The sequence below is a fragment of the Corylus avellana genome, chromosome ca1 (assembly GCF_901000735.1).
Source record: "Corylus avellana chromosome ca1, CavTom2PMs-1.0".
Taxonomy (NCBI): domain Eukaryota; kingdom Viridiplantae; phylum Streptophyta; class Magnoliopsida; order Fagales; family Betulaceae; genus Corylus; species Corylus avellana.
In genome coordinates this window covers 31,876,258-31,891,101 of record NC_081541.1, presented here as the reverse complement: position 1 = coordinate 31,891,101, position 14,844 = coordinate 31,876,258, and the positions used below count along the sequence as shown (strand labels likewise).

Below are 14,844 nucleotides of genomic sequence, written 5' to 3'. Positions count from 1 at the left end.
GAATTCAATGATGTTGATTTGGGTGATGATTCACTCACTGCCGACCCTACTCCTGGATCTGGTGTGTCTACTAGCACTGAATGCACACCAGATGAACATGTTAATCTAGTTTCTCCCGTTGTTGTTGAATCTGGGGATGAGGCTGGGGTTGGGGCTGGGGATGGGGATGGGGATAGGGCTAGGGCTGAGGGTGGGGCTGGGGTTGAAGGTCCAAAGGAAGGAAAGGCAAAAGACTTCCAAAGTCTGGAATGACTTTTCTTTTATTACAATAAATGGTCTTAAAAAATCTCAGTGTAATTGGTGTAAAATGTTGTTTTCTGTAGGGAAATCTAGTACTACCTCCACCCTTAGTAGGCATTTAACTGCTTGTGTGAAGTTTGTGGAGATGAATAGCCTTAAGAAGCAAAAGACTTTGTCATTTGAACCTAGTGATGACATTGATGGTTTAGGGACCTTGACAAACTTTACTTTCAATGAGAAGAAAGTTAGAGAACTTGCTGCCCATATGGTACTTCTACATGAATATCCTTTTAATATGATGGAGCATGAATTTTTTAACAAGTTCATGAGGGCTTGCACAGCATACTGAAAAAAAAAAATTAGCCGTGCCACTGTAAAAAGTGATTGCATTGCCACTTATAACATTGAAAAGAAAAAGTTGAAAACACTTCTAAATGAATTTGATAGGGTAAACATAACTACTGATATGTGGACCTCCTCCCAAAGGGTTTCATATATGGTGGTTACTTGCCATTTTGTGGATTCTAATTGACTACTCCAAAAGAGGATTTTAAATTTTTGAAATGTACCTCCTCCACATTCGGGTGTTGTTATTGCTGAAGCCTTAAGGAACAGTTTTATTGAATGGGACATTTTGGATAAAGTATTTACAATAACTGTTAATAATGCTAGTGCTAATGCTGCTGTCATTGACATTTTGAGAGATGATATTGAGTTGAAGGGTAGTTTGCCTATTGGGGGGCTTATGTTTCATGTTAGGTGCTGTGCTCATATTACCAATTTGTTGGTGCAAGCAGGGCTTTCAGAAATAGGGGACAAAATAGATTCTGTTAGGCAGGAGATTAAGTATATAGTAGCTTCTGAGAGGCGGTTGAATTTATTTAGTGATATAGCAAAGCGTTTGGACTTGGGTTGTAATAAACTTATTTTAGATGTTCCTACCCGATGGAATAGCACCTACTTGATATTGAAGACTGCAATTAGGTTCAAGGAAGTGTTTCCTAGATACCATAGAGTAGAGTTTAAGAGTAGGTTTTTCTGTAGGTGGTAAGTCCTGAATAGTGAGATACAGTTGAGAATGTGAACCAAGTTTTAGCTATTTTCAATGATGTGACCAATGTTGTCTCTGGAAGTGACTATCCTGCATCCAATCTGTTTCTACCCGAGGTGTGGAGAATGAAAGAAATTGTGGATATTAAGGCTGCGAATAGGAATTAATATATAAGATTAATGGCAACTAAGATGAGTGATAAATTTGATAAGTATTGGGGTGAATCTAATATGTTGATGGCCTTAGCTGCTGTGTTGGATCCTAGATACAAAATGAAGTTGATTAGGTTTTGTTTTCCTATCATTTATCCACTTAATGTTCGTGGTAATAACATAAAGGTTGTGCTGAATACTTTGAAAGAGTTGTTTGAGGTTTATGTTACTGCCCATAATGCATCGATCATTCAACAACAAGCAGCTGCTGAAGTCAGTGCTGCTACTACTACAATTGCCTCTATTACAGAGGAAGTGTCTGGTGGTAGATCACGGTTTAGGCAACATGTTAGAAGCAATGACATCATCCGGCCTATAAAAACGGATTTGGATGTTTATCTTGAAGAAGATGTATTCATTTCTGATAGTGAGAATGGTGAAAATAGTGATTCAAACTTTGACGCTTTGGGATGGTGGAAATCCAATGCCTTAAAGTATCGCATCTTATCTAAGATGGCACAAGATGTATTGGTTGTTCTAATCAGTACAGTTGCTTCAGAATCATCTTTCAGTGCGGGTGGTAGAGTTATTGAACCCCATAGAGCATCATTATCAATTGATACAGTTCAAATGCTTTTATGTGGTTCAGATTGGGTTAGAGCACTTCATGGCAAAAAGAAAAAATTTCGAATACCTGTAAGTTACTTTATGATTCTGTTATTTTATTTATTTCCATTTTCCAAGCTCTTTTTTACTTATAATTTCACCTTATTAATTTTGTGTTTGTGTTTGTAGAAAATGGGGGAAGTGGAATTGCCAAATTTGCCGTGAATGTTTTTTTCTCATTTCTGTGAGGTTATGATTCTGTTAATTATTGGAAAAAATATAAAAAAGCCCCACAAACTACCAACCGTTTTCGATTTAGCCTCATAATATTTCAAAAGTGATAAAGTAGCCCCCAAACTTTCAAACTATTGCATTTTGGCCACTCCGTTAGTCAAAACTGTCAGTTTGGACTGAAACTACAAAACAAGGTCGTTTTGTTATGGGTAAGTTACTACAATGCCCTTTTATAAAAAAAAAATGAAAAAAATATAAAAAAAGCCCCCCAAACTACCAACCATTTTCATTTTAGCCACATAATGTTCAGAAAGTGATAAAGTAGCCCCCCAACAAAATGATGTCGTTTTGCAGTTTCTGTCCAAACTGACGGTTTTGACTAACGGAGTGGCCAAAATGAAATAGTTTGGTAATTTGGGGGCTACTTTTATCACTTTTGAAACATTAGGGGGCTAAATCGAAAACGGCTAGTAGTTTGGGGGGCTTTTTTATATTTTCCCTTAATTATTTCAATTTTCCAAGCTCTTTTTTACTTATAATTTCACCTTATTAACTTTGTGTTTGTGTTTGTAAAAAATGGTGGAAGTGGAATTGCCAAATTTGCCGTGAATGCTGTTTTCTCATTTTCTGTGAGGGATTCTCTGAAAAAACTGAATCTGTTTACTGTTTGGCTTTACTTATTAAATATGTAATTTGAATGTCACATTATATTTTGATGTTATGTTCTGTATTAATTGTTATACTTTGTTGGCTTTGTTGGAACTTGGAATGTTAGACATTTAGATTACCTGTTTTAAGCTTTATTATAAGTTATAACTTATAACTGCATGGAGATTCGGAATTGAGGTAATTTACTTTGTTCACTTTTCCAGTTTCCTTTTGTTGTTTTCAAGTTTATCTACATTGCATATACTAGTTTTTCTTATGTGTAATCTTTATTATATGTTCATTTTGAGTTTGCTTGTAATCTATTAGCCTATATCATGCAACAACTTGTGTTCATTCTGTCCTCCCATTGTTTTTGCAGATATGGTTTTTGAACAATCATTAAAATGTCCATTTGCATAATCTTAAGTGATAATTCTCCATTGACATGTTGCAAGAGAGTTAAAAACATCTAACAATCTTTTTTTTCATTGAATGCAGTGACTGTCTGTGTAGGCCTGTGGCAACTAAAGCTGTGTAATTTAGTTGCATTTTTCTCATTGGTCTAATCTTTTATCTCTTTTTGAATTTGATTATATTAACTTGTTCATGTAACTAGTTTTAAATCATTGAATGCAAGTTCTTTATGATTCCGTTATTTTATTTATTTCCATTTTCCAAACTCTTTTTTACTTACAATTTCACCTTATTAACTTTGTTTTTGTGTTTGGGGAAAATGTTGGAAGTGGAATTGTCAAATTTGCCATGAATGCTGTTTTCTCATTTCTGTGAGCTAATCTGTTTACTGCTTTCCTTTGCTTATTGAATATGTAATTTGAATGTCAACATTAGATTTTGATGTTATGTTCTGTAATAATTGCTATACCTTTGCTAGCTTTGGTGGAACTTGAAATATTAGACATTTGGACAACCTATTTTAATTGTGTGTAATCTTTATTATAGGTTCATTTTGAGTTTGCTTATAATCTATTAGCCTATATCATGCATCAACTTGTGTTCATTCTGCCCTCCCATTGTTTTTGCAGATCTGGTTTTTGAACAATCATTACAATGTCCATTTGTATAATCTTAAGTGGTAGTTCTCCCTTGACATGTTGCAAGGGAGTTAAAAACATCTAACAATTTTTTTTTTTCATTGAATGTAGTGACTGTTTGTGTGGGTCTGTGGCAACTAGGGCTGTGTAATTTAAGTGCATTTTTCTCATTGGTCTAATCTTTTATCTCTGTTTGAATTTGATTATATTAACTTGTTCATGTAACTAGTTTTAAATTATTGAATGCAAGTTCTTTATGATTCTGTTATTTTATTTATTTCCATTTTTCAAGCTCTTTTTTATTTATAATTTCACCTTATTAACTTTGTTTTTGTGTTTTGAAAAATGTTGGAAGTGGAATTGTCAAATTTGCCATGAATGCTGTTTTCTCATTTCTGTGAGGGAATCTGTTTACTGCTTTCCTTTGCTTATTGAATATGTAATTTGAATGTCAACATTAGATTTTGATGTTATGTTCTGTAATTATTGCTATACCTTTGCTTATTGAATATGTAATTTGAATTTCAACATTAGATTTTGATGTTATGTTCTGTAATTATTGCTATACCTTTGCTAGCTTTGGTGAAACTTGAAATATTGGATATTTGGATAACCTGTTTTAATTTTTATACCTTTGCTAGCTTTGTTAGAACTTGGAATATTGGACATTTGGATAACTTGTTTTAATTTTTATACATTTGCTAGCTTTGTTGGAACTTGAAATATTGGACATTTGGACAACCTGTTTTAATTGTGTATAATCTTTATTATAGGTTCATTTTGAGTTTGCTTGTAACCTATTAGCCTATATCATACATCAACTTGTATTCATTCTGCCCTCCCATTGTTTTTGCAGATCTGGTTTTTGAAGAATCATTAAAATGTCCCTTTGCATAATCTTAAGTGATAATTCTCTCTTGACAACTTGCAAGGGAGTTAAAAACATCTAACAATTTTTTTTTTTTGTTGAATTCAGTGACTGTTTGTGTGGGCCTGTGGCAACTAGGGCTGTGTAATTTAGTTGTATTTTTCTTATTGATATAATCTTTTATCTCTTTCTGAATTTGATTATATTAATTTGTTCATGTGAATCATGTAACTAATTTTAAATCATTGAATGCAGAGACTCAGAGAGCCAGTTTGTGGCAACTGCAAGTCTACAACTGGGAACCAAAATTGATGTATTTTGTTTTAAGTAATCTTGTTGTTTATGTTCATTTTGAATTTGCTTGTAATCTTTATTATAGGTTCATTTTGAGTTTGCTTGTAATCTCTATTATAGGTTCATTTTGAGTTTGCTTGTAATCTCTATTATTGGTTCATTTTGAATTTCCTTGTAATCTCTATTATAGGTTCATATTTTTTTTTTTTTTTTGCTTGTAATCTCTATTATAGGTTCATTTTGAGTTTGCTTGTATTCTCTATTTTAGGTTCATTTTGAGTTTCCTTGTAATCTCTATTTTATGTTCATTTTGAGTTTGTTTGTAATCTCTATTATAGGTTCATTTTCAATTAGCTTGTAATCTCTATTAAAGATTCATTTAGAATTTGCTTTGTAATCTCTATTATGTTTTTATGTTCATTTCCAATTTGCTTGTAGTTTCTCATATGGCTGTTTGCTGATGTAGATACAATCATACAATTATATTGAATTTTTATGATGAATTTTGTGTTTTTGTTCACTGAATTTGAATTTTTAGTGATTTTAATTTTCACTTTTTTTTTTTTTAAACCATTAAACGAGCCTTAAATGGGCCAAGCCACACATTTTAAGGCTTGTGTGACCCTTTAACCTGGCTCGGGCTCGATAAACTGGAATATTAAACGAGCCGAGCCACACATTTAAGGCACGTTTGGCCCGTTAACCGGGCTCGGGCTCGATAAACTGGAAAGAAATTAACTCATCATTTTCGAGCTCGAGCCGAGTCGAGCCACTCGAGTACTCGACTTGGCTCAAATTTCCCATTCTAGTGAGCCCAAGCTCGATCCTGAGCCAATGTAGTTTCCAATGAGCCGAGTTTAGGCAATGGTTTTCTAGCTCGGCTCGAGCTCAAGACCGGCTCGATTATTTCCCCTCTGTAATGAGCCGACCCAGTATTGGCAAAGCTCGACTCGGCTCAGCTCATTTACAGCCCTAAAAACAATGACCAAAGAGTCTCCTTCTAAAATAATTTTTTTTAAGCTTAGATTTCGATCTACTTGTAGCACTAGATAGTGTTTTGCCAACAATAATGCTATACATACTTTCATTTATTCATATTCATTTTTACACTCTTTTAATGGCCCCAACTACCCCCATAAATTTTCAATATTTTTTTTTAGGTTTAGTTTTTTTATTATTTTTAATATTTTTTTAAGACATATAGCATTTTTAGGTGACGACACGTGGTAATCCATTAGTTTGAACTAACCGAGATATAAAATTGGTCTTTTCTTATAAATCAAGTACTATTTACGATAAGATTTGAACCTTAAATAAAAAAAATAAAAAAATGTAAAGTCAAATACTAATAAAGTATTTAATACGATTAAAAAAGAAGACCATGCCCAAAGTGTACGTTTGCATTCATGAAAAGTTTTGTGTTGGTCAAAATTTCAAATGATGTATAGGCAAGTAATTGACCATTCTTTTTACATGGTCTGGTCACATGCCGATGCAGTGGTCGATACGTCTCAGTTTTGTTGCATGCTTTCGGCCATTAAAAAAAAGATGCCTGTGACCTCTTAGAGTGGGGACCAATCCCATTAGTTTATTATTTATAATAGAGGGGGGTCCCAAAATAATCAAATCAAGTCAAAAGATTTTGCACAAAATTCATATCTTGTACAGGTGTATAGCGTGTTTGATGATGTATTCAAAACAATAAACTTATTTTTCATTATTACTTTTTTATAATTCATTTACGATGTATTTTTTTCAAAATGTTTTCGGTTTTGAAATTTTTTCAAGGTCCAAATAAAAATAAAAAAAAAATTGGCAAAGCTTTTTTTTATATTTGATTTTAATTTTAATTTTCTTTTTAAAAGTTAATTAATATTTTATTATATAAATTTAAGTGGGACACGTGGCGTGATGTGAGCTGTTGAATGAAAATGAACGTCTAGGATGAACAATATGAGATCCTCATATTCTCCCTCTAATATGAGGGGATCCCCGGATCCGAGAATCTTATCTAAACCAAAAAAATAAAAATAAAAAGGTGACATTGAGATTGATGTCCCAAATAAGAAAATGATTTTTTTTTCTAAGCAATCAGCCTGGAAAAAGGGGAGAAGAAATTACAACAAAATAAACACAAAAGGGGTGGATAACCCAACAATAAGCTCTTATTCAACCATATCAATGCAAGAAAACATACTAAAAAAAAAATTAAAAAAAAAAGGGAAGGATTGTCCAAAATTATTGACACGACTGTATATATTATTAGCACATGAGCTAAGAAAAATGGCCGCCCTAATTGGTGGTTTAAGGCAAAAGAAGGGACACGAATCACAACCAATCCCTCAATCTTTCCAAGAGGCATGAACAGCAAAAGTTCCATTAACCTGTCTCGAAATTCTATTGTGAAGTTGCTCCCGCATCACACTCGAAGGAGAACCACAAATGACCATGGGATGGTTTGACCTCCTCTTGGCTGACTAGAAGGGTTGCCAAACCACCCCTAGGCCATGGGGTGGTTCAGCCACCCCCCATTTGGCTAAAAGGGGTGGCTGAGCGGCCCGGACCAATCTAATTTGACTAATGGGGTGGCTCGATCACACCTCTCATCCAGTATTTTTTTATTATTATTATGGATGATGCGTGTCATTATATAATTATATCTGACTTGACACACTAACAGAATCTATCAAGATCTTAGATAGAAGTTAATAGTAAGAACTTATTTATTATTTTTGCATACTACAGGAGCTCTTAGAACATTTTTATACCATAGGGACTAAATTTTTATTTCTTTCCCCAAAACATTCAGAAGTAATTTAAATGAAACTGGCTTGCATCCTGTTTCTAAATATGGACAGTCAAAATTAAAACTCATTATTGTTTTACCAAAAACTCACTTAATACTTGAAAAAACCTTGATAGTCTATATTCAATAATAGAAGACTGTCTTTTTTTTTTTTTTTTTTTGACATGTATGCACAACGAAAGAAAAATGAGAGAAGAGAGATTTAAACTAGTGACATCCGCTTTATGAATCGTAACTTCCAGTTGATTGATCTACCCCATATTATTGAATAATTGGAAGCAAGTCAAACTCATTTTAAATACATAATAAATCATCATATTTATTCCCCCGAATGTGGGGTTAATGTTAAACTTGATTTGTTCGAGGAAAAAGAAAAAGAAAAAGAAAAAAAAAAAAAAAAATGTGTGAATGTTCCAATAATTATATAATGCGAGATATGTATTAGATGAAATTGAATTATACAAATAATTATTTTAAAAAATTATAATTATAATTTCTGCTTTTAATATATTATACATATGTGATTAACCTTTTATTAAGTCATGACAATTAAGTCTTTAGGTTGAAACTGATTGTACGAGTCAAAGTGTATCACAAGGCACTTTTATTTCTTCTTTTTTAAAATAATAATAATAATTTCTCTCTTTTTCTGGTCTCAAACCTTGTCCTTACTGTTCGTCAACCCGGAACAGCCGGTCGAGAGCTCCAACCCCCTCTTTTCGGTGCACGGAATATGACCGGATATCATGAGTTTCCCGCGAAAACTGCCGGTGTTATCAACGGACTTAAATAAAACATTACTCCTCTTTTTACTCTGTCTTTGTACACAAACCATTATTTTTCCCCACTCTTCATGGAAATTCACTCACTTGTCGACACTTTCCTCTCCATAATTCCAAAAACCCATCACCTTTTTTTTTTTTTTTTTTTTTTTTTTTTAATTTTTTAGAGTAAACCCATTTGCTTAAATAAGCTTGATCGTCACCAAAGCACTCATCTTTCAAAAATATTCTTTTTTAAATTCAGAGTCTTCTTGTAATTTTAATAGTTTTTTCTGGGTCTTGATTTTTAGCTGCATTAGGTAGCTAGGCTGATGCTGTTTGGCGGTTTTCATATTTAAAACATGTTTGGCTCCAACAACATGTTGCCACAACACATGCACCTTTTAGGTACAATTTTATTGTCGGGTCTTGTTTATCGTTTGCTATAACTTTTTTTTTTTGGGTAAATGTTTAATCTTTAGTGCAAAATCATGTGGGTTATTTCATGTAGTATGACTCATGGATAGAATACTTAATTTTTTGTTGGGAATTTTTTATTAATAGGGATTTGGTTTATTTACTGGTAATCTGTTGATTGGCACCATTTATAATAGTCTAATGGGGGCATTAGAGTTGTTATTCTAGCTTTGAGTGAAAATGGTAGCTTTTTATTGCAGGGATTGAAATGATCCGTTCAAGAACTGGCAAGATTAGTGGTCAGAACAGTTCAAGAAGGAACAGAATTTATAGATGTTTTGAGAAATTGAAAGAGATTGATTAGAGGGAAAGAAAATACAATGACAGTTGAGGAGGAACAAAAGGCTGTTGTGAAGAAAAATGTATTGGTTGGCATTCAAATGGACAGCCATAGCAGAGAGCTGCTCAGCTGGGCTCTTGTGAAAGTAGCTGAGCCTGGAGATTGCGTGGTTGCAGTTCATGTTTGTCGAAGTTCTGGTAATACCCTTTGGAAAATTTGCATATGCTTTCTCAATTCAAATTCTTGTTTCTTTCCTGTAATATGATTTATCATCAACACAGATCAGGCTTCAAAAAACAAGAACTTGTTGGATGGTTATTTAGAAGTTTATGAAGGCCTTTGTAGTGTAAAGAAGGTCAGTAATGCTTTTTTTGTTTTTGTTTTTTCTCGTTTGTTGCAATATCAATGATTGATTACCATGTTTCAGGTTGATCTCAGCGGTCAGATATTCACAGGAAGTTCAGTGAGAAAGGTTCTGGTGAGAGAGGCAAAGAGCCATGCTGCTGTGGCTGTAGTTGTAGGGATAAGCAAGCAAAGCGCTCTCGGGTAGGGGGGGGATCTAGCTAGAAGCCTAGAACCTCAACTTTTCATTGGGTTTAGTTTGTTTGATTCTTTTCTGATGACTAAACAAATATCGTTTTCAGGGGTTGGGCTTCCATGGCGAAATATTGCACCAAGAGATTGCCTTCAACGACCGATGTTTTGGCTATCCACAATGGGAAAATTGTCTTCAGAAGGTTCACCAATAGCCAACTACCAGGTTTGGTATTTGTTTCCTGGTTAATCAAACACCCATCTTGTAGATTAATTCAGATATATCATATAATGAATTTGTTTTCGATTATTTCAGGCCTTAAAGGAGATCCAAAACCAAATTTGAGTGTAATGCAAGTTCCCACTTCCAAAGAATGCCAATCTGAATTTGGTGACTCTGAGACAGAGTCACAGATATCCACTTCTAAAGTGGTTCAAAACTCAATTGATGAAGACTTGAAGGATGAAGTTTTCAACCATGCCTGCAAAAGCAACCAACTTTCTTTGAGATCGACTTCTTTATATGCAGGAGACCGTTCGGAGCAAAGCCAGCTTGGTTGGCCGTTACTCCGCAGAGCTAGTTCATCAAGTCCACGAGCCCCACATGGAAGGAACATGTCTGTGGTGCAGTGGGTAATGAGCTTACCAGATCGTTCCCCACAGCTAAGTCCTCAATGTTCAACTATTGAAGAGAGCCCATTTGAAGGAGATATCAATGACATTTTGGATGAGAGTACTGAAACAGGTGTATCTGCTTTGTTTGAGCTACCAAAAGGTTTGGAGCATCTCCTCAAAACAGACTCATCAGTTTGCAAATGGTTCGGTCATGAGGTTCTGAAAACTTCAACTTCTCATTTCTCCTCAGGTGACTACCTTTCATCCTCAGATTACTCATTGAAATGTCTTTTCCACTTTGTAGAAATTTGTAATAAAAGGGAAAATAGTGAAAAAAAAAAAAAAAGAAAAAAAAAAGAGAGAAAATGGGACAAAATAATTTGGGGGTGGCTCGGAATTATACACCTACATTCACTACTAGGAATTGCCCTAGAGGCTAATTGTGATCTTACTTTCTTTTTTTTGAGGTGAATTGTGATCTTACTTTTTGATGATTTTTACATTTCAAATTATCCCTATTTATAAGGAAATTGGGGTAGGTGAAGAGAAGAAAAATAGGTAATTGATTTGATTACAATCAACTAACTATGGAAAATATATAGATAAGCAAATTATCAAACCTATATAGAAACCCTATATTCTAACACCCTTCAGACTAATTTTCTACATAAAATTTTCCTTTTGTAACAGAAAATATGATTGGGAAAGGAGGTTGTAACCGTGTATATAAGGGGATTCTCCCAGATGGCAAGCCAGTGGCAGTAAAGATTCTGCAATCAAGCAAAGAAGCATGGAAGGATTTCGCACGTGAAGTTGATATCATCTCCTCATTGAAGCACAAACACATCACGGCCTTGCTTGGGGCTTGCATGGAAGATAATGCTCTAATCTCGGTTTATGACTTCTTTCCTAGAGGAAGCTTAGAGGAAAACCTACACGGTAAAGATTGAATGAGATTTTATGCTTCTTTTTTTTTTTTTTTTTTCACTTGCTAGCCAAAAACCATACTATATCAGCTAATATACAATGCAGGTAAAAGCAAAGATAAATCCATATTATCATGGGAAGTGAGATTTAACATAGCTGTTGGGATTGCTGAAGCTCTAAATTACCTGCATAATGAATGTTCTCGGCCTGTTATTCATAGAGACGTCAAGTCTTCAAACATTCTTCTCTCCAACGGGCTTGAACCACATGTACTGCTCCACCAGACTAATGCAGATGGTAATTCAAAATAATGCATTGTCACAGATGTGTAACATGACAAATTGTTATTTTTGTGTGACAGTTATCTGACTTTGGGCTCGCGATTTGGGGACCGACAAATTCTTCGTTTGTGACTCAACGCGATGTATTAGGAACATTTGGTTACCTTGCTCCTGAATATTTCATGTATGGGAAAGTAAGTGACAAGATTGATGTGTATGCATTTGGTGTAGTGCTTCTTGAATTGATTTCAGGAAGAAAACCAATTAGCTCCGAGACTCCCAAAGGACAAGAGAGCTTGGTCATGTGGGTAAGAGCCTCCTCCAGATATAGAATTTCTGCTTGTATTAGTTATGTGGATGAATAACATTTAACACAATGAATGCAGGCAAAGCCAATAATAGAGAGTGAAGATGTAAAAGGTATATTGGATCCAAACTTGGATGGAAAATATGATGAGGTTCAGCTGCAGAGAATGGTTCTTGCAGCAACACTATGCATCACACGGGCAGCTAGGCTTCGGCCTAAAATGAGCCAGGTAATTACATTGCAATTTTGAAGATGCCATACTCTTAGTTAGATGTCATACATTAAGCAATACTCCAAATATAAGTTCTCTTTACTATTACAGTGAAAGCTACTTGATTATTTATTTATTTATTTTAGTTAAAGTATTAACTAAATGATTAAATTCATCATTTCCTATCCGTTTAAGCTTTTGGGACAATCTGAGATTTAACATATTAACTTACTTTTCCAGATGCTAAAGCTCCTAAAAGGAGATAAATATGTCGAAGGTGATCCAAAGGACTTGGAAAGCCAGGACAATAATGACGATGAGGTTTATCCAAATTCTAGTGCAGAGTTACATTTGAGTCTTGCATTGCTTGATGTTGACGATGATTCCACATCATATAGTAGTCTGGAGCAGAGAAACAGTCTTTCTTCAGAAGAATACTTGAAAGGAAGATGGAGCAGATCATCCAGCTTTGATTAGCTTTAGTTGTACTTTCCAAAATACTTCTTTTGTTGCAAACAAAAAAGAGGGCTAAAACTAAACTTTGTCAGATGAGTAGTTTTTACTGTACAGTTGAGGAAAAAAATGTTGGCACCCGACTGTGAGGTGGTTTATAGATGTAAAATGTAAAAGTCCCATTTAATGTGATATTATGATAGGATCAGCCCTTTACTTATCAACAGCTAAATGTCACAGAATCTTGAGACAAACTTCAGAATTTTGTAAAAGTTGAGCTTGTGATGCTTAATGGCCAACTAATTGTCTGCAAATTTGAATAAGCATCATTAATTATCTAGTTCATGTTTCCAATCTAAAGAAACAATGCTCTAATGGTTTAAGTTCATGAGAAGTAAGAGTTACTAAGATCCATAAAGGGTAAAAAAAAAAATTGGTCATCAGAGATTGAGACATTTATCATTACAGAAGCCTGGGACTAGACTAAACTAAAACTGAGATGTGATTGAAGGGAGTTGCAATAACAATGAGTCTAAGTTCTCCAATAAGTTTTAAGTCTCCAATAGAACATGATTGGACAGCAAGAAATAGCATGGTGATTTGTGATTTTAGAGGGAATGTGGCCCTAAGAAGGCTGAATTGCAAAAGAGAATGCAAGCCCATTTTGAGGTCACTCATGCATAGTCAAATTTTATCAATTCCCCTTGATTAAATGCAACAATGAAATCAGGATATAAAGGCTCATGAACAACTCTACATTAAAATAGATTGTAGACAACCTTTTATGTTAGTGCATAACATAAAGAAAACATGCATTTATATGCAAACAAATAAAAAATAAATAAATAAATAAATAAATAAATCTAGTATAAATTTGGAAATAATGCTTTCCTGCCGCCTACTTATGCAAGACAAAAGGCACATCTAGCATCACTTTGATATCAATTGATGGAAATGTTCTATCAACTACCAAAACAAGCAGCATACAAAATTTTATTTCAAATTTTTTTTATGAAGTTGAATATATATGTAATTTAGGCTTAAAAATTAAGCTTGACCCTTATCAAAATTAAATTTGACCTATGATTTGTATTTTGGCATTTCCGAATGAGAAATCCCGGTTCCGTTCCTAGGTATGTCGACTTTACCCTTTCCTTCATTATTCTTACCCCTCATGTATCTCATCTCTACCATACAATTTAGTTCAAATCGTCACTGGAACAGACTAATAACATTTTGGGAATAATGTAAAATGCATGAAGCACTCTTAGTTCACCCCATAAATATTTACCATCAAGGGCTCATATTGGAAGAGACCAAAAAGTACTCTCTCTGTTGTTTTTTTTTTTTTTTTTTTTAGAAGCTTTTACATATTACACATATATACCCCTCTTGTATTTCATATATGTCAAACAATTTAGAGTTGTTTTGCCCTAGTGTGAGAGCCTAAAACACAAAGTCAATCTGCAGAAGAAAAGCAAACACAATGGGCTATTGCTTTTAAGGTGGAGGCATCCAATTTGGATCGACATTGGCATTAGAATCATGTTCCCCTGAGAATGGAATTAAAAAAGGGGCAGGACTAACATCTTGTAAGTTGTAAGCTCTAGCTATCACCAAAGTCTTGCCTCCAACTTGAGTCAAAATTCAAATTCGTCGACTTTTTTGTTCATGGGTTTGACTTATCTATTTTCATCATGGCATCTCCAAAAAAAAGAAAAAGAAAAATAGGAGGTCGGAGAGCCCATACATGGGCAGTTGAGAATGAGAGGAAAAGCGGAAGTAAAGAGAGAGAAAAGATATAAGAAATCTTGAGGTGGTTCGGTGTTTGAAATCTACGTCTACCACATGCATTTAATTGCCGTAAAGATTACATCCGGCTCTTATTGACTTGATTCTTCTTTACAATTCAAATGGCCATATTTGTTAGAATTTTACTAAATAAATCTGTCTTACTCCATAGCATGTGAACAATAATAAAAAGAATTTAAACATACCTTCTTTGCTTGAAGATGAATTTGCCATCTTCTTCCCTTTGGCAATTGTG

The 14,844-nt window shown here is 34.2% G+C and overlaps 1 protein-coding gene across 2 annotated transcripts; it reads left to right on the top strand.

Annotated features, from left to right (window-relative positions):
- Positions 1 to 9,045: 9,045 nt before the first annotated feature.
- Positions 9,046 to 13,096, top strand: LOC132166429 (protein kinase STUNTED). 2 transcript variants are annotated; one of them, XM_059577248.1, is made up of 11 exons: positions 9,046 to 9,120; positions 9,390 to 9,666; positions 9,751 to 9,824; positions 9,897 to 10,015; positions 10,114 to 10,229; positions 10,320 to 10,868; positions 11,309 to 11,557; positions 11,651 to 11,814; positions 11,907 to 12,134; positions 12,213 to 12,362; positions 12,585 to 13,096. In XM_059577248.1, the coding sequence occupies exons 2-11, from the start codon at positions 9,510 to 9,512 to the stop codon at positions 12,819 to 12,821; spliced, it is 2,043 nt and encodes a 680-aa protein (XP_059433231.1). In that variant the 5' UTR covers positions 9,046 to 9,120; positions 9,390 to 9,509; the 3' UTR covers positions 12,822 to 13,096. The 2 variants fall into 2 exon arrangements, with proteins under 2 accessions (XP_059433231.1, XP_059433221.1); XM_059577238.1 differs by lacking the exon at positions 9,046 to 9,120 and having other exon boundaries at positions 9,318 to 9,666.
- The last annotated feature ends 1,748 nt before the right edge of the window (positions 13,097 to 14,844 follow it).

What these genes read in the sequence shown, in the direction of transcription:
- LOC132166429 (XM_059577248.1), top strand. Translation starts at nt 9,510, where the DNA reads ATGACAGTTGAGGAGGAACAAAAGGCTGTTGTGAAGAAAAATGTATTG. An exon ending in GCCTTTGTAGTGTAAAGAAG is followed by an intron (nt 9,825 to 9,896) that starts GTCAGTAATGCT and finishes ACCATGTTTCAG; the next exon opens with GTTGATCTCAGCGGTCAGAT. An exon ending in TTCGGCCTAAAATGAGCCAG is followed by an intron (nt 12,363 to 12,584) that starts GTAATTACATTG and finishes TTACTTTTCCAG; the next exon opens with ATGCTAAAGCTCCTAAAAGG.